Here is a 20,413-nt window from a genome sequence, read left to right as displayed (position 1 = left end):
TATTCAGTTGCCAAACAAACATGTGAATTGACCAAACCAGAGATATATAATGCAATTGGAGGTATACGCACAGAATGTATATGATATACTACAATTGTAGATATCTGTACAAACATAGTTGTTTTTGGTAACCCTGCTAAATCCCATCAACATAAACTGTACTGAATCAGATATATTGTTGTCTTAAAAGATTAATGAAACAAAGGATAATATGAATATGAAAATACATACATGTCTCTGCTTATTCCATAGATACTACATGTAGTGTACTTATAATGGGATCACTTTATGTCCTTTAATTTTGTATACAAATTTAAATATTAATAAAGTATTAACAAGCTATTAACTTTTTGTAGACAACAATAAACGATTAATTAGCTTTCATTTCGGTATATGTTTTTTTATGATAAATACCATAATTAATATTTAATCCTATTGTCCGTAGTTTTACACATGACCTGTTGTACAGACGCATATTTTCATTGACCAGTCCTGTCTTGAAAGAGCACCTGTTATACCAGTCTTTAGAGGTCTGGATTAAGAAATCAAGAAACAGGTATGTACTTTTTTCGAGAATTATTTGTAAATTTAGGGATTCTGTAAACCGTATAATGGACTTTTCAGTCTGACTGAAACAAAAAATAAACTATTTATAGGTGACTTCAGTTTAATTTTGCGCTTCTTCATGCAATCTCATAATACCCGTACTTTGTATTTTATTTCTGGAAACTAATAATGTTCTGGTAAGTCTTATGTTTTTCATCATGGTTTGAATACGTTCATCATACAGAATCTCTGAAAGTTAACTTGCTTTAAATCCAAATCCGTTTTTCTACCTAAACTATTTCTGACATGATTTATGTTTGCTTAATAACCACTGGCAAATATTTCATCATTGATGATATTCAGGACGGAACAAAATCGTACAAGACGTAAAAAGTGGGTTTTGCAAAGTTGGGAAACTTTGAGGGTTTGTTCGATAGGGACAACTAAAAGTCTTGTAACAGACCCCCGAAGGAATCTTTAAACCTGTTGTCAAAGAGAAAAACCATTGACTGTAATATATTTCCCTTTTTATACAAAAATTACACAAACTGCGAAGTTATTATAATATATTACGTTATTTTGCAGGATGAATGAAAGAGTAATGAAGAAGGTTGTAAATTATTGTATAGTACCTTTACTTGTACTGATTGTCCCAACTCTCACACAGAGTAAGTAGATTATATAGTAACCTTAGTACATATTACAAAGGACTGTAATGCATTTGGTTATAACAAGTTATTGTATATTATGAGTAACTTGCACTAATTAGTTAGATATAACAATAAGTTTTATGACAAATAGCACTGCATGTGTCACCGAGAATTATGATTTAATATCATAAATATTTAAACGCTAATGGTTTAAAATCAGTACAATCATTTAAATTTTAAAAACTATAAATAAATACCATATGCGTTAACTTCCTCTATTGATTCGAAGAGGACAAAAATTGAAAAAGAGACACTGATATCAAGTAATTTAATGGAAGAAGGACAATTAAAGAAATAAAACTCTCCTTCGAAAATTAATTTTCCATCTTATCAAACTTATCTAAAACTTTGAAAATCTAAATTATTCTTATATGATTTACATCTGTTTATATCTATTTCCCTGCATTATTTCCGGGTAGAAACCATTGTTTCAATATTTGTGTCTACTGTCGCAGCATTTCTATATATTCCTTATGGATGGAAAAATATTATGAATTCTTTACCCATTGAACAATCAGATACATATTGAATAGATATCGTCTAGTATTAGCCGCTCGACAATCGTTGTACAGCGCCCACGTACCAAAAAGGTTCGGATTTTGGAACATTCGCCGCTGATATTTTACGATATAGATGCGTATAAAAAAACAGTCATCTAAAACATTAATTTGCTTAGGCTCTTTGAAATAAAAAGAGTTTCAAAAACAGGTTGCATTAAAGATATTTAAGCAATATCGAATTTTTTCCTGTATGGTATTATAAAAAAAAAGTGGATAATAAAAGTATGTACTCAGTAAAGATCTTAATGATCTAATAAGAGGTTGCAAGTGTCTAAGTTGTTTAAACTACATTTCTATAAAAAAAAAAAAGGTTTTGTGGATTATAAATGCTTATACTAGCTTTTACAAAACCAATTGCTTATGAAGAAGTTTTCTTTTATAGTTCCTCCAGGGGTGCCTATGATCAGTGGGCCACAGGTCATCATAATGGGTGACAAAGTGACTCTGACCTGTACAGTGAATAGTGGCAAGCCTGACCCATCAGTCAGATGGTTGAGGGACGACCAAGTCATAGATGAGACGTATAGCATAGTCAGCGGTATCACTACAAACAACTACACATTTACTGCTTCCGCTAATGAACAGTTTGCTGTGTTTGAATGTCAATCAGAGAACGGACTCCTCCAAAATCCACTGTCCAGAACTATATTTGTGGAAGTGTACAGTAAGTAAAGAGTCTCTTGAAAACTTTTAATTACAGAACTATTTCATTAAAAAAGTTGTAAAAAGCAAATGACTAGTTCATGCGGTTAAATTTAAAGATATTTATAAAAGAGGTGTTTTAATTTGTCTAATTTTGTATGAAAGAATGGAAATATGGCGGTTCTGTTTGCTTCTGTTGACAATGATTTCGTTAAAGCGCACCAAAGTTTACTTTCTTCGTTAATATATGGAAAATAAAGTTTTATAAAGTTTCGATTGACGAAAATTAAAAGATAACATATGGTGCAACCATTCACCATCGCCGAGTAAAACATAGAAACACAACATTCTCATTTTCATTGACCTTACCACAGTAGTCTCACTTAAAAATTACGGCTTGGCCTGTTGTTTAGATCTCCCTCTTCATATAGAATACATGTGATGTTTGAAATCCACAGTTGAAACTTATTTTCGAGGACTTTTATGTTCATTTGTTATTTTTATCTTGTGTTTTACAGAAACTCCACAGACACCAGTCCTAACAGGTCCTACAGAAATGATATCTGGGACACCGACAACTTGGACATGTATCTCTGATGGTGGATATCCTGTACAAAAACTGTTCATGAGGGTCGGAAATTCAGCATTTTCCACAGAACTTGATACAAAAACAGCATTTGATCGAAATTCACAAACATACACTGTAACTGGAACCCTTTCTTGGGCCCCAACAACAGCTAATGACGGACAAACACTCTACTGTGATGTTACTCATCCGGAAACTATAGGACCTAACAACCCCCAAACAGTCAGCCTACCATTAACTGTAAAATGTAAGTATTACTCAATAGAGACACATAGTATATTATTTATTGGTTTGAACTAGCTGTCATGACAGTTACTGGGAGTACTCTCAGATCTGTTCTTATTGTATTTTTGTTTAAGGGATGTATAATTAAATACTCTGTCACGTCCTGTCTGTGTTATTGTGATCAAATGTGTTTAGACTTTATCATCTGAATTTTATAGTTTGTTCGTATGTTAAATTGTTACACCGCTGTCCAAATGTTCAACCCAGTCATATTCTGTATGTGCCTGTCCCAAGTCGGGAGTATGTGTTTCAGTGGTTGTCTTCTGTTTCTGTATGTCATATTTGTATTTCTTTCATTTTTTTTTAATAAATAAGACCGTTATTTTCCTCGTGTGAATGGGTTTTAATTTGTCAACTTTTTATATACTAAGAGCTGAATATGAGCTATGGGTTAAACTTTTGCTAATTGTTAAAGGCCGTTCTGGGACCTTTAATTGTTAACTTCTATGTCATTTGGTCTCTAGTGAAGAGTTGTCTCATTGACAATAATACCTCATCTTCTTATTTTTATATCAAATGGTAGTTTGTTCATATAAAACACTTGTTATAAAAAGCTATCTACTATGTGTCAAATGTTTTTGATTCATACTAAGAGTTGAATGGGGTATGGAAAATCTTCGCCACCGGCAATAACACCAATACTAAGTACGTGCGTCCTTTTGGTTGTGTGCGAAGTATGAATACACAGCCACGTCTGATCGATATGGGGATATTAAGTCAGATGGCTTATGTATAGAAGTATAACATATACACATTAAAAAATAGTCGGCAGTAGTTGTTTAATGTTTGTCTGTACATTTTATAATTAACATTAGAACAATACGAATTTAATGTTCGTAGTTAAATTTGTTTTTGTGCTTTTTCAAGTAATGGTTTCAAGATGATCATATTCGACCATTTCAGCTCCATTGGATGTAAATGCACCACAGACGCAGTATAACCCCACAACAGGGGAGACGATCTCGTTAACGTGTGTTATTACTTCTGGAACAGCAACTCAAGTCAGATGGTACAAAAACAATAAGATTGTTATTATGGCGGCAAATCTAAGACTTTCTGGTGGTAACGCTAACACGCCGTCTCTAACAATTACTCAGGTCCAGCTCACTGATGCTGGTAGTTACATATGTGAGGCCACTGATGGCACTGCCACGAGGAATACGACTATAATTACAGTATCTCCAAAAGGTATGATATATTTTTTTTGTACTGTTGATGTTTGGTTATCTTTAAAAAAAAATTGTGGTACTACGTTCTCGGAATACATTACGTTGAATCGTTGGCTGTTGAGACGTACATTAATTCATGTCTGGCTGCTTCAATTTCGTTGAATAGCCTTTACATCGACAGCGTCTGTTTGAAAATGAAGAAAATTTCGTCGATCTTTAAAAACTAAAATTGAGCAAGGCGAATGTTTATATTCCATGCAATGGTCCATTGCCTACTACATTTTTTGAAATGGTTTAATCAGCTTTGAAATGCAACAGCGATTTGACAGTAGAACCTGTCTATAGTTTAATATGAATAAAAGGAGATGACAGGACACCAAATTAACGGTACAATCCATCCAGAGGGCAGCACTAAGACCAAACAACAGACATCCACATAATACGTCAAGACCCAATGTTTGTTTGTTAATTCAATTATGCACACTGAGCTAAATACCCCCAAACGGCTAAAGAAATAAAAAAAAACACAACGCAGAAGATTTAATTTTCCTCTTCGTTTACAGCTACACCACAACCACCAACACTGACCGGTCCGTCAACTGTAACACCAGGAACACCCTTTACGTGGACATGTGTATCGTTGGGTGGATTCCCAGAGCAGACTATGTCCATCAGGGTAGATAACTCTGTGTTTACCAATGAAGCCACATTTAAGTCAGAGTATGATGATAGTACAAAGGCCTATAGAGTTACCGGAACGCTTGTTTGGAGCCCAGATACCAGTTACAATGGACAAAAGTTATACTGCGAGGTGACGCACACTGAAACGTTAGGACCTAACAACCCACAGACAGCTAGTCTATCACTGACTGTTCAATGTAAGAATAAACGAAATACGGAATATTCTTTATCTAGCTCTACTCAATCTTAAAAATAGAAATGCATCTATTTGTAGATATAATACAATACAATACAAAGTTTTTTATTGTCAATTATGACGCCCAATAATTTGAGCAGTACAATTAAGTTCAATTTCATACAAGTGATTACATATTGATTACATTGATTATTTAACAATTAAACAAAGTCAAGTCTTTTTCACCCAAATAATATCTGCAAAATAGATGAATATGAATATATATATATATATATATAGTTTTACAATATAATATAGATGGACAAACTACCGGTGACTAAACTGTATCTAGAATTGATTTTCTCTCTTTGAATAAAGTACACAATAATAAACTTACTTTTTTAATTATAACATTATCCTCAGATGACATTAACCATATTAATTTTGATTTATTTGGGAGGCTTTTAAAGTTTTTGTTAACCTTATTTAAGTAATCTATATATTCAGATCTTTTATTGTCTAAAACAGGACACTGAAGAAGAAAATGAATTTCATCTTCAACTTCAGTGTTACATAATTTACATATTCTATCCTCCACTCGAAGCCCCACATATCTGCCTCTTTCAATTTCTAGATATAAGAAGATGTGATATGAGTGTCAATGAGACAACTCACAGTAGGCTTTGTCACAATTTATATTAAAAAGTAAACCATTATAGGTCAAAATATGGTCTCCAACACAGAGAAATATGACCTATATGATCACAATGAAAAAAATGTTATTACTATCATAATATAGTGGAATCAAAAAGGCAAATAGGTTGATTCGCGTCATTGTATAGGCACTATTCGACCGTTATATGATCGTCTCACCAATAAACCATTATATTGGTGTCTCATTCACTAGGCATTGAATTTTCTTCATTTGTATTTTCCCAGAAAACAATGACTTTTTTTAATAAGCTTGAACGAGGTAACAAATAAGGCATTCCTTCACTTGGTCCAGGCAGTGCTTATGATATCTTTAAAAATATGTTTATGTTTTAAAAACAAACATACATCAACGCACTACCTTCATCCATGCTACTCCTAATATTCAAGAATGGGAACCTTGACATTTGTTTAGAAGAATCTACCACCCGAATAGTAATTTGCTTTCAATCATTTATTGTACAGCCACACCACAAACCCCAGTACTGACCGGTCCAGTCTCAGTTATCTCTGGATCATCTCATACATGGACTTGTGTATCCTCCGGTGGTAATCCAGAACAAACTATGTCAATCAGGGTCGGTAACTCTGTGTTTAGTAATGAAGTGACGTTTAATACAGTATACGATGAAAGTTCTAAGACCTACAGAGTTACAGGAACACTTATATGGAGCCCTACAACCACTTACAACGGAGAAACACTTTACTGCGATGTTTTACATCCTGACACATTAGGAAATAGTCCACAGACAGTCAGCTTGTCACTCACTGTACAGGGTAAGACAATCCTCTCAATTTTACAAACCTTAATTGATATACGGCGACGGGAGCCACATATGGAGCAGGATTTGATTACCATTCCGAAACCCACATTTTCATCCCGGGTTTTCCTAATGTTCTTGTGGCTCAATCTTTAGATTTTTATGTTGTGTTTTGTGCCCTGTTGTTTGTCTTTTCGAAGTTTTTCGTTTGTCGCTGAGGAATTGACAGTTTTCGTTGATTATCAATTTGGTATAATTTGCATCTCTTTTAAACATCAAATTCATTTTATCTTTTAATAGTGAAGTAAAAATATTTCACTTCTGGACCTGAGTTTATATGTTTACACGTTATGGGCTTTGATCATTGCTGAAGGCCGTGTGGTGACCTATAAGTGTTAATTAGTGTGTCATTAGGTCTCTTGAGAATAGTTGTGTCATTGGCAATCCCATCATATCTTCTTTTCATAATTAGTCAATATTCCTTTTGCTCTATTACAGCCACACCACAAACACCAGTACTGACCGGTCCACTCTCAGTTATCTCCGGAACATCTAACACATGGACGTGTGTATCCTCCGGTGGTAATCCAGAGCAAACTATGTCAATCAGGGTCGGTAACTCTGTGTTTGGTAATGAGGTGACCTTTAATACAGTGTACGATGACAGTTCTAAGACCTACAGAGTTACAGGAACACTTGTATGGAGCCCTACAACCACTTACAACGATGAAACACTTTACTGTGATGTTTTACATCCTGACACCTTAGGAAATAGTCCACAGACAGTCAGCTTGTCACTTACTGTACAGGGTAAGACAATCCTCTCAGTATTTTACAAACCTTTACATACTAGGATACATAAGACGACGGGTGTCACATATGCATTAGGATCTGCTAACCATCCCGAAACACACGTTGTCTCCCCCGTTTATTTCTGGTGTTCTTGTTATTAAATTTTAGTTTTCTATGTTGTGTTTTGTTAACTGTTGTTTCTCTATTTGTTGTTTTTCGTTAGTCGCCAAAAAATTGGCAGTTAGCTTCGACTTGCTTGATCGATTACCATTTTGATATATCTTGCATCTCTTTTCAAACTGAATCATTTTATCTTTTTATCAAATAGTATAGTAAATAGTATCGAACACCTGGACCTGTGTATATATGTTTGGTCAATATCCCTTTCCCTTTATTACAGCCACACCACAAACCCCAGTACTGACCGGTCCAGTCTCAGTTATCTCTGGTACATCTAACACATGGACTTGTGTATCCTCCGGTGGTAATCCAGAGCAAACTATGTCAATCAGGGTCGGTAACTCTGTGTTTGGTAATAAGGTGACCTTTAATACAGTATACGATGAAAGTTCTAAGACCTACCGAGTAACAGGAACACTTGTATGGAGCCCTACAACCACTTACAATGGAGAAACACTTTACTGTGATGTTTTACATCCCGACACCTTAGGACAAGCTCCCCAGACAGTCAGCTTGCCACTCACTGTACAGGGTAAGACAATCCTCTATGCATTTGATAATCCTTCAAATACACGACGGGTGTCACATATGGAGCAGAATCTGCTTTCCATTCTGAAACACACGTTGTCAATCCTGTGTTTTTTCTTGTGTTATTATTGCTTAACTTTTAGTTTTCTATGTTATGTTTCGTTTCCTGTTGTTTGTCCTTTGTCGTTTCGTTGGTCGCCAAGGAACTGACAGTTTGTCTTCGACTCGTTTGATTTCTTATCAAGTTGGAATATTTTGCATTTCGTTTAAGATTTTATTTATGTGATCTTCTAATAGTAAAGTAAACAGTATCTAACGCATGAACATGTGTATATATATTTAACCGGTACTGATTGGATGTGCTTATTTTGAAGACCGTGCGGTGATCTTTAGTTTTTGTGTCATTTGGGCTCTTGTGAATTGTTGTCTCATTAGCAATCCCATTACAATTTCTTTTTATAAATAGTCAATATACCTTTCCCTTTATTCCAGCAACACCACAAACCCCAGTACTGACCGGTCCAGCCTCAGTTATCTCTGTTACATCTAACTCATGGACTTGTATATCCTCCGGGGGTAATCCAGAACAAACTATGTCAATCAGGGTCGGTAACTCTGTGTTTAGTAATGAAGTGACGTTTAATACAGTATACGATGAAAGTTCTAAGACCTACCGCGTAACAGGAACACTTGTATGGAGCCCTACAACCACTTACAACGGAGAAACACTTTACTGCGATGTTTTACATCCTGACACATTAGGAAATAGTCCACAGACAGTCAGCTTGTCACTCACTGTACAGGGTAAGACAATCCTTTCTGAATTTAACAAACCTTTACATACTAGGATACATAAGACGACGGGTGCCACATATGGAGTAGGATCTGCTTACCATCCCGAGACACATGTTGTCACACCTGTTTATTTCTTGTGTTTTTGTTATTGAATCTCCAGTTTTCTATGTTGTGTATTGTTTACTGTTGTGTCCTTTTATTTGTTTTTCGTAACTTGCCAAACACAAAAATGACAGTAGGTTTCGACTTGCTTGATTGATTACCACTTTAATATATTTTGCATTTCATTGCAAACTGAATCATTTTATCTTTTCATAAAATAGTATAGTAAATAGTATCGAACACCTGGATCTGTGTATATATGTTTGGTCAATATCCCTTTCCCTTTATTACAGCCACACCACAAACCCCAGTATTGACCGGTCCAGTCACAGTTATCTCTGGTACATCTAACACATGGACTTGTGTATCCTCCGGTGGTAATCCAGAACAAACTATGTCAATCAGGGTCGGTAACTCTGTGTTCAGTAATGAAGTGACGTTTAATACAGTATACGATGAAAGTTCTAAGACCTACAGAGTAACAGGGACACTTGTATGGAGTCCTACAACCACTTACAACGGAGAAACACTTTACTGCGATGTTTTACATCCTGACACCTTAGGAAATAGTCCACAGACAGTCAGCTTGTCACTCACTGTACAGGGTAAGACAATCCTTTAAGCATTTTACAAACTTTAAAATACATGACGGGTGTCACATATGGAACAGGACCTGCTTACCTTTCCGATGTTCATGTCATCAACCCCACGTTTTGTTTGTGTTCTTGTTTCATTGTCAATGGTTTTGCTAGTTGTGATTTATGTCCTGTTGTTTGTCTTATCGTTGTTTTTCGTTTGTTGTGAAGTATCTGTAGCGGGATTGCTTCCCCTCCTTAATACGGGTAGAACATATAAAGCCAGTCTTAATCAACTGAGCTAGGGAATCGATTCTTTGGCTCAGTGGGTTAACGCACTGACTGCCACACAGGCGACCGGGGTTCGAATCCAGGTGATAACGATACAAATTTGTAGAGTAGATACATGCTTTCCGGTCACATATCAAACGTCGGATCTTGTGTGTAAATGTTTTAGCAATATTCCTTTTCTATATTACAGCCACACCACAAACCCCAGTACTGACCGGTCCAGTCTCAGTTATCTCTGGTACATCTAACACGTGGACTTGTGTTTCCACCGGTGGTAATCCAGAACAAACTATGTCAATCAGGGTCGGTAACTCTGTGTTTGGTAATGAGGTGACGTTTAATACAGTATACGATGAAAGTTCTAAGACCTACCGAGTAACAGGAACACTTGTATGGAGTCCTACAACCACGTACAATGGAGAAACACTTAACTGCGATGTTTTACATCCTGACACCTTAGGAAAGAGTCCACAGACAGTCAGCTTGTCACTCACTGTGCAGGGTAAGACAATCCTTTGGATTTAACAAACCTGTATAAATTTATACAACGACGGGTGCCACATATGGAGCAGAATTTGATAACCCTCCCAGGGTACATATCATCCCCGGGTTTTTATTGTGTTCGTGTTGCATAATCCTTGGTTTCAATGTTGTGTTTTATGCCTTGTTGTTTGTCTTTTTGTCGCTTTGTCGTCAAGGAATTGACAGTTTGTCTTCGACTTGTTTATCAATTTGGTATATTTTGCATAATTATAAATAATTCAATATCTTTTTAATAGCAAGGGTAAATAGTATCTAACTCCTAGACCTGTGAATATATGTTTACACGGTATCGGATTTGCCTATTATTGAAGGCCGTATGGTGACCTATAGTTGTTAATTTCTGTGTCATTTGGTTTCTTGTGAATAGTTGTCTCATTGGCACCACATCTTCTTTTTATAATAAGTAAATATTCCCTTGCTCTATTACAGCCACACCACAAACCCCAGTACTGACCGGTCCAGTCTCAGTTATCTCTGGTACATCTCACACATGGACTTGTGTTTCCACCGGTGGTTTTCCAGAACAAACTATGTCAATCAGGGTTGGTAACTCTGTGTTTGGTAATGAGGTGACGTTGAATACAGTATATGATGAAAGTTCTAAGACCTACAGGGTAACAGGAACACTTGTATGGAGCCCTACAACAACTTACAACGGAGAAACACTTTACTGTGATGTTTTACACCCCGACACCTTAGGACAAGCTCCTCAGACAGTTACTTTACCGTTAACTGTTTATAGTAAGATAATTAGTCTAACAGTTTTGTGTTTTCAGGAAAACATAAAGTATAAAAAAAAATACAGTTTTAGAAATAAATGACAACAACATATACTTTGAAACCTTATTTGACAAAGTATGGTATGTGTTGATACGTGCTAATAATCATAATTTATGTGAAACAACAATCAGAAATTGAAAAGTCGGCTTTGGAATTCGATCGCGGATATATCCTTTATTTCCCGCCCGTTTTGTAATTTAAATCATATCAAGAAAACTGTGAGGTTCATACTTTCCTCTAGAGTAATTAACATTTATAATTAGGATATATAAGAATGACTCGCAATCCATTTCAAGGTGAACAATTATTCAACATTTCTCTCCCTTTGACTGTCACTGAAATTTGAGTGATTGTTTTAAATTATATATAAAAAGAATTCTAATAGGAGTATTTTTCAAAAACCAACGCATAAAAAAGCGTACGATAAGAAAAGTTATTTTAAATGAACGGGTTCTATGTTGTTGAACAGATTGAACTAAAGTTTCATCGATGTTCACGTAATTAAGAATAAATCTATCACAAACAAGTGTGTGTTTCAACCTCCCTAAACTCTATGTCAATTAGGAGATAACTGTATTGTATTTTAAGCTCCGACGGCATCAATTGGGGATTTGATGGTCGCAAATTAAGTTTACTGGCGACGCGTAAGCGGAGACAGTAAACTGGTATTTGCGACCATCAAATCCCCAATTGATGCCGTCGGAGCTTAAAATACAATATTGTTATCTCCATTCTAATGAAACTGACAGAAAACAACGTTAAAACATGTATTTAAAATCTGTCATATGCCGTCTGCGCTTGCGCGTAGGTCCCATAGCATCAATTGTCAATTGATGCCATGTAAGAAAGTGACGTTATCCAATCAAAATGAACGTTACAAACGTTGTTGCATTAGAATGAATAATATTCATAATGCACACACTTCTACAGAGACGATCTTTTAAAATGGGCGTTATAGTATAAAATAGAATGTATACCGCTAAAACAATAGGATGATTTTATGATTATTAGTTTTCAGTCAAAAGAGGTGGTGGCGTTAAATATCTTCAAATCGTAGTTATCTACTAGAGAATTCCACACATTTCTAAGATATGTGATGTTAAAAAGCCGTCATGGTGTTTTCATTGTTATTATTCCGAATAGCCCTTCTTACACACGAAACTCCAGCTCAGCATACTTTTCAGTTTAGATAAGGTTATCATTACAAACACAAAAAAGTATTTAAAAGGAAAAGTATACACTGTTATTCAATTTACAGCAACCCCACAGCCACCAACATTAACTGGTCCGACAACAGTTTCACCAAGAACAGGAGTTGCAAACAGAACACCAGAAACGTGGACATGTGTATCTTTGGGTGGTTTCCCAGAGCAGACGATGTCTATCAGATTAGAGAACTCTGTTTTCACGTCTGAAGTCACAACCAAATCAGAGTATGATCAAACATCAAAGACGTATAAAGTTACCGGTACACTTGTTTGGAGCCCAGACACCAGTAATAACGGTCAAAGTTTATATTGCGATGTAACTCACCCAGAAACGTTAGGACCAAACAACCCACAGACAGTTAGTCTTCAGCTGACAGTGCAAGGTAAGAATCGTAGAAATTCAAGAGTTATCTCTCTTAGTTTAACCAAAGAATGTCATCAATAAACTTTTGATGGAACACACATTAATACAAAAGTATTTTCTTGATCACAGATTAAACAGTCACATCGTATGCTAAATAATTGACTGGACCAATACCAGTTTACTATGGTGCATATACATCTTACATCTGAACCTGTCAGTGTGAATCTAGTATGTTTATATTATAGCCTTAAGCTTTTCTCTTATAACAGTCACACCATAAACCCCAGTAAATCGAATGGTTCTGTCTCAGTTCTCTCTAGTACACATCACCTATGGAACTATGTACTACCTTTATTTAGTCCATAGTCTTTTCTCTATATTACAGCAACACCACAAACCCCAGAACTGACCGGTCCAGTCTCAGTTATCTCCGGCACATCTCACACGTGGACTTGTGTTTCCACCGGTGGTTTTCCAGAACAAACTATGTCAATCAGGGTCGGTAACTCTGTGTTTGGTAATGAGGTGACCTTTAATACAGTATACGATGAAAGTTCTAAGACCTACCGAGTAACAGGAACACTTGTATGGAGCCCTACAACCACGTACAATGGAGAAACACTTTACTGTGATGTTTTACATCCTGCAACCTTAGGAAATAGTCCACAAACAGTCAGCTTGTCACTCACTGTACAGGGTAAGAAATCAACAACGCATTTTACAAACACTTGTTTTATCTTGTAACGAACCAAGTTTACAAGTTTACAAAAATAACAAACGTCAAAGTCAATAATCAAGAAGCCTACACTTTCGATACAATAGAAAAGGTTAGTAAGGCAAGAGTTGCAAAACAATATAATTTTTTTTTCGCCCTACTATGATATAAAAAAAACCATCTTGATACAGACTTTCATTGACTGTTTTATAATAAAGACATTAAAGCATACATTCCCAGCTGTGCGATTAGTATGAAAATAAGGAAATTTTGTATTATTATCAGTAAGACAGCCTATTGTTATGCGTTTACTTTTCTACATTGGCTAGAGGTATAGGGGGAGGGTTGAGATCTCATAAACATGTTTAACCCCGCCGGATTTTTGCGCCTGTCCCAAGTCAGGAGCCTCTGGTCTTTGTTAGTCTTGTATTTTTTTAATTTTAGTTTCTTGTACAATTTGGAAATTAGTATGGCGTTCATTATCACTGAACTAGTATATATTTGTTTAGGGGCCAGCTGAAGGGCGCCTCCAGGAGCGGGAATTTCTCGTTACATTGAAGACCTGTTGGTGACCTTCTGCTGTTGTTTTTTTTTTCTATGGTCGGGTTGTTGTCTCTTTGATACATTAACCATTTCCATTCTCAATTTTATTATCTATCTCAGACTTATTTATTTAAAAATTTGTAAGAATTGTTATAATTTCATCTACTAGTTGTGTATGGATTGTTTCCCTTTCACCCTTTTGGTTATAGGCTTGCAAGCAATTTATAATGAGACCTTAATTCTCACTATACAAATCCTTGGTATAAAGAATTTTATATATATTGTAGTTTTTAACTACCTTGGCTGGTTAGTGTTTAACAATACTATTAGGTTTTTACATGTATAATTATCATTTTTACACGATGCAATAATTTCGTCACAGAAAAAATGTTTGTTAAGGAACAATAGTAAGACATATTGGATTTACTTTCACATGTGCCACAGAAAAAAATGCATAATAATTTACACCATTGAGCACCTGTCAAAATACAAATTTAAATGATTTAAATCCATTTAACTCCAGGCATTATTAAACATCAAATTCTTTCAACTTATATAATTGTGTATTTAATCATGCATCTCGTTTTAATAGATCTTAATATTTGTGTTAGACTAGCCCTTGCTAAAGATTCTATGTAAGATAATGTCAGTTGAAGGCGGATCTCCATTTAATATAAGCTCAAACAGTGCATGCGTACTTCTCAGTATACGCAATGTTGTACTTTATATAACATATTACGTATTTTTTAGAATTTAATATCGGAAATTGGGCGTATCTGAACGACCAATGTTAAACTATGTTCTCATGGATCGTTGAAATTTTCTGTATTATTTCAGTTGAAATTAAGAATCATTACGTAGGTGAGGTTTTGCAATTTGTGTCAGATGTTCTGACTCCTCGTTATTTATTCCTCCGATACTGGGTAAAATATTTTCACAATACCATCTTTGTTTTGGTTTTATATAAGACTTCAATAGCTAATAAAAGGTCATTTATCAAAATTTTATCAGATTAAAATTTCTTTTCTTTCAACTTGAAACCTACATATTACCAATGCAAATCCGAGTCCGTCTTTTCCCGCTTTTTTTCAAAACACAAATATCTCGAAAAGGAGTCCCATAACCTACGCAGCTACTCAAGTTTAGTGCATGTAATATTGATGTACAGTTCTAAAGATGTATATAATCAACATCTGTAAAATGTATATGTTCCGGACCATATGAGTATTTGGACCATACGCGTATGGTCATGACCATATGGGTATATACTCATATGGTCCGACCATACGCGTATGGTCGGACCGTACGCGTATGGTCGGGGTAATTAACAGGTTCATTTATGCTTACCTCTTTATGTAACTCGTCTAGTTGTCACGTCATTAAAAAGACACTACCAAAGGTCATTTTTTCATTTAAAATTAGTAATAACAAGATTAACAAAATGAAATAAGCAGTTTCACACAGTAAATTTTATCACTAGTCAAAACTATAGTAAACACATTTTTTTTTCATTACCGATATGTTATTACGAGTGAATGCATGGCAAAATGTCGACCTGGGAAGATAGCTTTCAAAAATATTTTAATGAACTATTACACAAGAAGTCAACTGTTTTACTATAACCTGACGTAAAAGTCGACATGATAAAGAGTCTAATAAATTGCTTACTTTTGAAACTTAATTAATATGATTAGCATTAGCAATGCAGTATTCATAATTTTTTATATTTATACGTGGTTTTTTTTTAAATGACTGACGGCACCGGCAAGGATTTTTTTTAAAGTTGTCTGGTGATATGATGTACTTCTGTCATGATGATATTACGATATTATAGACCTAGAGCTTTTTCACCGTAGACACATCGGAATGAACCAGGACCCAAGAAAAGCTATGGTACCGTGTGGGTGTAAAGGGTAACCGATTACGCATCCATGCAAGAATACAATTAGCGATGAAAACTAACTTTGGCATCAATATTTAATGTTATTTGAATTGTAAATAATACAATTGCATGTAGCAATCATACGCGTATGGTCCAAATACTCAGGTGGTCCGGAACATATATACACTGTATATTTTTAAAGCTGTATATAAACTGCAACTCTGTAAAAATGACATTAACTCTAAATCTATATAAGCTAAACATAAAGATTCTACCACTGCATCTTGTGTGATACGATATCAATCCACAGTTTATATACAGTTTTACAGCTGTACAGTTTATATACAGCTTTACGGATGTACATTTGATATGCATCTATAGAACTGTACATCAAGATTACTAAAGTAGCTGTGTATCAATTATTTTTTTAGCTTATTTCGTTCAATAACTTATGATATTTCGACTAATAGTGTCAATTTTTAAATTCTTGATTTCTTAAATTTCACTTAAGCACATTCTTAACGTAATTATGAATAAGCACATATCATAAAAATAACTCTTTAAACAAACTAAAAACAATCGGAGAAAGCAGGCGTTCTGTTGATTTCAAGCATTCCTTATTTCGTTACTTTAGAATAAGTTTTGTTGACTGAAGATCATGATAATTAGAACAATGCTAGTAACACATATGTTTCTTGATCGTTATTGGAACTGAAACATTATAGCCATTATTGCAGTGCAAATAAAAATAGTAGCACTAAGCACGGTTTTTCGAGACTATTCGACACATTTTGACCCTTGATAATTACATTTCGACTAAAGAATAGAATAAAACCTAATTTTTGGTATCGTGCTTTAAAAATATTGCATTACGCTTTATCATTAGTACTGTTGGCGCCTTTTCATCTGACAACTTCTGTTCACTCTATTAAAGACTTAATTTGTGCATATAGTTTTTAAAAAAGTGACTATTTGTTTACAGTTACCATTAATACAAAGGGACCAAAAATACATCGTCACATAATCACATTATTGTATCTTATTCTTAATTTACAGCAATTCCCCAACCACCAACATTAACAGGTCCAACAACAGCGACATCTGGCATCCAAGAAACGTGGATATGTATATCAATGGGAGGTAACCCAGAACAGAAGATGTCCATGAGAATAGGAAACACTTTATTACCCAACGAGTTGACAACCAACTCAGAGTTTGATCAAAATTCAAAGACATACAAAGTAACCGGTACTCTTGTATGGAGCCCCAAAACCAGCAATAACGGAGAGATAGTTTACTGTGATGTTACACATGAAGCATTAGGCAACAGTCCACAAACCGTCAGCTTACCTTTGACTGTTAAAAGTAAGAATTACATTAATATTGTTTTCAATTTATCATGTTTTTTTTTAATTTTAAGGTAAGTTTTGCCTAATGACTTGCAATTCTGATTTTATTCCATAGCGTTCCGTCGTGTAGAAATAAGTTTTTATGCCCCACCTACGATAGTAGAGGGGCATATCGTAGGTGGGGCATTATGTTTTCTGGTCTGTGCGTCTGTCCGTCCTTCCGTCCGTTTGTTTGTTCGTTCGTTCGTTCGTTCGTTCAGGTTAAAGTTTTGGTCAAGGTAGTTTTTGATGAAGTTGAAGTCCAATCAACTTCAAACTATGTACACATGTTCCCTATGATATGATCTTTCTAATTTAATTGCCAAATTAGACTTTTGACCCCAATTTCACGGTCCACTGAACAAAGAAAATGATAGTGCAAGTTTCAGGTTAAAGTTTTTGGTCAAGGTAGTTTTTAATTTAGTTCAATCAACTTGAAACTTTGTACACATGTTACTTAGGTTATGATCTTTCTAATCTAAATGCCAAATTATATTTTTATCCCAATATTTCACGGTCAACTGAACATAGAAAATGATAATAGGAGTGGGGCATTCGTGTACTATGGACACATTCTTGTTTATTCAAAGATTTCTAAGAATGTGCTAAATTTGTCTGACAGAACACCTTGATCCTACATTCAAGAGAAGACTTGTTCTACATAATCATTGATCTACATATAGTCTATGCATATAGGCAAATGTCCTCACTCATGTCTTTGATCGGTAGTATGGGGGTGCATCTTCTACTTGTTATATATGTTGATTTTACTGCAGAGTGCAGAGTTATTTAATCGAAAAGTGACGAATAACTCCTGTTTTTATTACAGCGACACCAGAGACCCCATTATTGACTGGTCCCACGACGATGCTTTCTGGTACTTCAAATACGTGGACATGTCTGTCCCTAGGTGGCAATCCTAAACAAACCATGAGTATGAGGATTGGTACAACACTTCTAAATAGCCAAGTAGCCATTAGCTCAGAATATGACGAAAAGACAAAGCTAAACAGAGTCACTGGTACACTGGTATGGAGTCCAGAATCCAAACATAACGGAGAAATCATGTCATGTGATGTTTTCCATCCGGACACTTTAGGTCAAAGTCCACAGACAGTTATTTTGACATTAACAGTGAACTGTAAGTATACTTTACATATCAATGTACATTTACAACAAATTAACAAACAGGCTGTGAACCTTTAGCCGATGCCACAGCTTGAGAACCTTTAGCATATGCTGGAAGTTGTGAACCTTTATTCGGTGTCACAGCTTGTGAAACTATAGCATATGCTAGAAGTTGTGAACCTTTATTCGATGTCACAGCTTGTGAAACTTTAGCATATGCTTGAAGTTGTGAAACTGCGAACAATTAGGCAATGTCACATGTTTTAAACTTTAATAGTTGATGTTACATCTTGTTTACCTTTAGCATATGCTTCAAGTTGTGAACCTTTATTCGATGTCACAGCTTGTGAACCTTTAGCATATACTTCAAGTTGTGAGTCTTTATTTTATGTCACAGCTTGAGAACCTTTAGCATATGCTTCAAGTTGTGAACCTTTATTCGATGTCACAGCTTGTGAACCTTTAGCATATGCTACAAGTTGTGAACCTTTAGCATATGCTACAAGTTGTGAACCTTTATTCGATGTCACAGCTTGTGAACCTTTAGCATATGCTTCAAGTTGTGAACCTTTATTCGACGTCACAGCTTGTGAACCTTTAGCATATGCTTCAAGCTGTGAGTCTTTATTCGATGTCACAGCTTGAGAACCTTTAGCATATGCTACAAGTTGTGATCCTTTATTCGATGTCACAGCTTGTAAACATTTAGTCAATACCATGGCGAGACCTTAGCTAGTGAACCTATATAGATATCACAACTTTTCACGGTATTGGTAGGTCATAGGAAGAATAGCGAATTACAAACTTATTTTACCTTAAAGGAATATTTACAAAAAAAGTTTTTATACACATGTACACTAGTCATCTTTTGAAATAACCTTTTTTTTCAAACGACATTTGCATCAGAAATAATTTGATACAAAGTTTGGACAGTCAAGTACAGAACTGAAAGTAATAATATTCACAATGTACAAATGTATAAACTTATGATGATAATACATATAACTGTAGATATTTATCAGAACAAATCTTCATTTAAAGAGTAATTATGCCAATTTGTACTTTTAGCGACACCAACGAAACCAACTCTAACAGGTCCAACAAAAATAACGACAGGAGTACCAAAATCTTGGACTTGTACGTCACGTGGCGCTTTTCCAGAGCAATCAATGACTATCAGGATCGGTAACTCTGTGTTTGGTAACGAAGTGACAGTTAACTCAGTGTATGATGAAAACAGTAAGACGTATGAAATGACTGGTACCCTATTGTGGACTCCTACTACCAGTAGTGACAGGGAAGTGCTGTATTGTGATGTCTTCCATCCAGAAACATTGGGCAGCAACAACCCACAAACAGCCAGTTTATCACTCACTATTAAAGGTAAGGCTAGTTAATATGTCGAACTCATCAATAGCTGGACTATCGGTTACTCATAGGTAAGGTACACAACCAGAAACATTAAGCAACAGAAACCAACTAACATATAGCTATAACTCACTATTTAAGGTTACCAGTAAAATAAGATATCTTCATCCCAGAAACTTATTTCTCAGTACTCACTATTAAAAATAAGAACAACACAAGCTAAAACTAGACTTCCACCATCACCAAATGTCTTTTTTATCTGTGAGAATCACTTACCGCATGCAAACGAAACCAGAACAAAATTGTAACAGTGAATTATTTGACTAACACATTTCATTTTAAACAATATAAATGTGTTGATATTATTGTACCTTATTATATGAAGTTGTTTTTATAACTTTGCTT

General features: G+C 35.1%; 2 protein-coding genes across 2 annotated transcripts in view; one reads left to right on the top strand and one right to left on the bottom strand.

The window, feature by feature from the left end:
• Window positions 1-20,413, bottom strand: part of LOC134708198 (L-proline trans-4-hydroxylase-like) — a 41,769-nt gene that overhangs the window by 17,561 nt on the left and 3,795 nt on the right. The window lies entirely within an intron of this gene.
• The window catches only part of LOC134708197 (mucin-2-like), a 38,807-nt gene continuing 18,843 nt past the window's right edge, over window positions 450-20,413 (top strand). Inside the window, exons 1-18 of the mRNA XM_063568540.1 lie at window positions 450-556; window positions 1,132-1,214; window positions 2,199-2,480; window positions 2,977-3,291; window positions 4,233-4,517; window positions 5,062-5,376; window positions 6,531-6,842; window positions 7,325-7,636; window positions 8,019-8,330; window positions 8,819-9,130; window positions 9,517-9,828; window positions 10,280-10,591; window positions 11,062-11,373; window positions 12,671-13,003; window positions 13,370-13,681; window positions 17,181-17,489; window positions 18,342-18,653; window positions 19,709-20,023. Of these exons, the coding sequence (XP_063424610.1) occupies window positions 1,133-1,214; window positions 2,199-2,480; window positions 2,977-3,291; window positions 4,233-4,517; window positions 5,062-5,376; window positions 6,531-6,842; window positions 7,325-7,636; window positions 8,019-8,330; window positions 8,819-9,130; window positions 9,517-9,828; window positions 10,280-10,591; window positions 11,062-11,373; window positions 12,671-13,003; window positions 13,370-13,681; window positions 17,181-17,489; window positions 18,342-18,653; window positions 19,709-20,023 (5,044 nt within the window). The 5' untranslated portion in view covers window positions 450-556; window position 1,132. The remainder of the gene's footprint in view (window positions 557-1,131; window positions 1,215-2,198; window positions 2,481-2,976; window positions 3,292-4,232; window positions 4,518-5,061; window positions 5,377-6,530; window positions 6,843-7,324; window positions 7,637-8,018; window positions 8,331-8,818; window positions 9,131-9,516; window positions 9,829-10,279; window positions 10,592-11,061; window positions 11,374-12,670; window positions 13,004-13,369; window positions 13,682-17,180; window positions 17,490-18,341; window positions 18,654-19,708; window positions 20,024-20,413) is intronic.

The sequence above is a fragment of the Mytilus trossulus genome, chromosome 2, assembly GCF_036588685.1.
Source record: "Mytilus trossulus isolate FHL-02 chromosome 2, PNRI_Mtr1.1.1.hap1, whole genome shotgun sequence".
Lineage (NCBI taxonomy): Eukaryota > Metazoa > Mollusca > Bivalvia > Mytilida > Mytilidae > Mytilus > Mytilus trossulus.
This window is presented reverse-complemented; position numbering and strand designations above follow the sequence as displayed.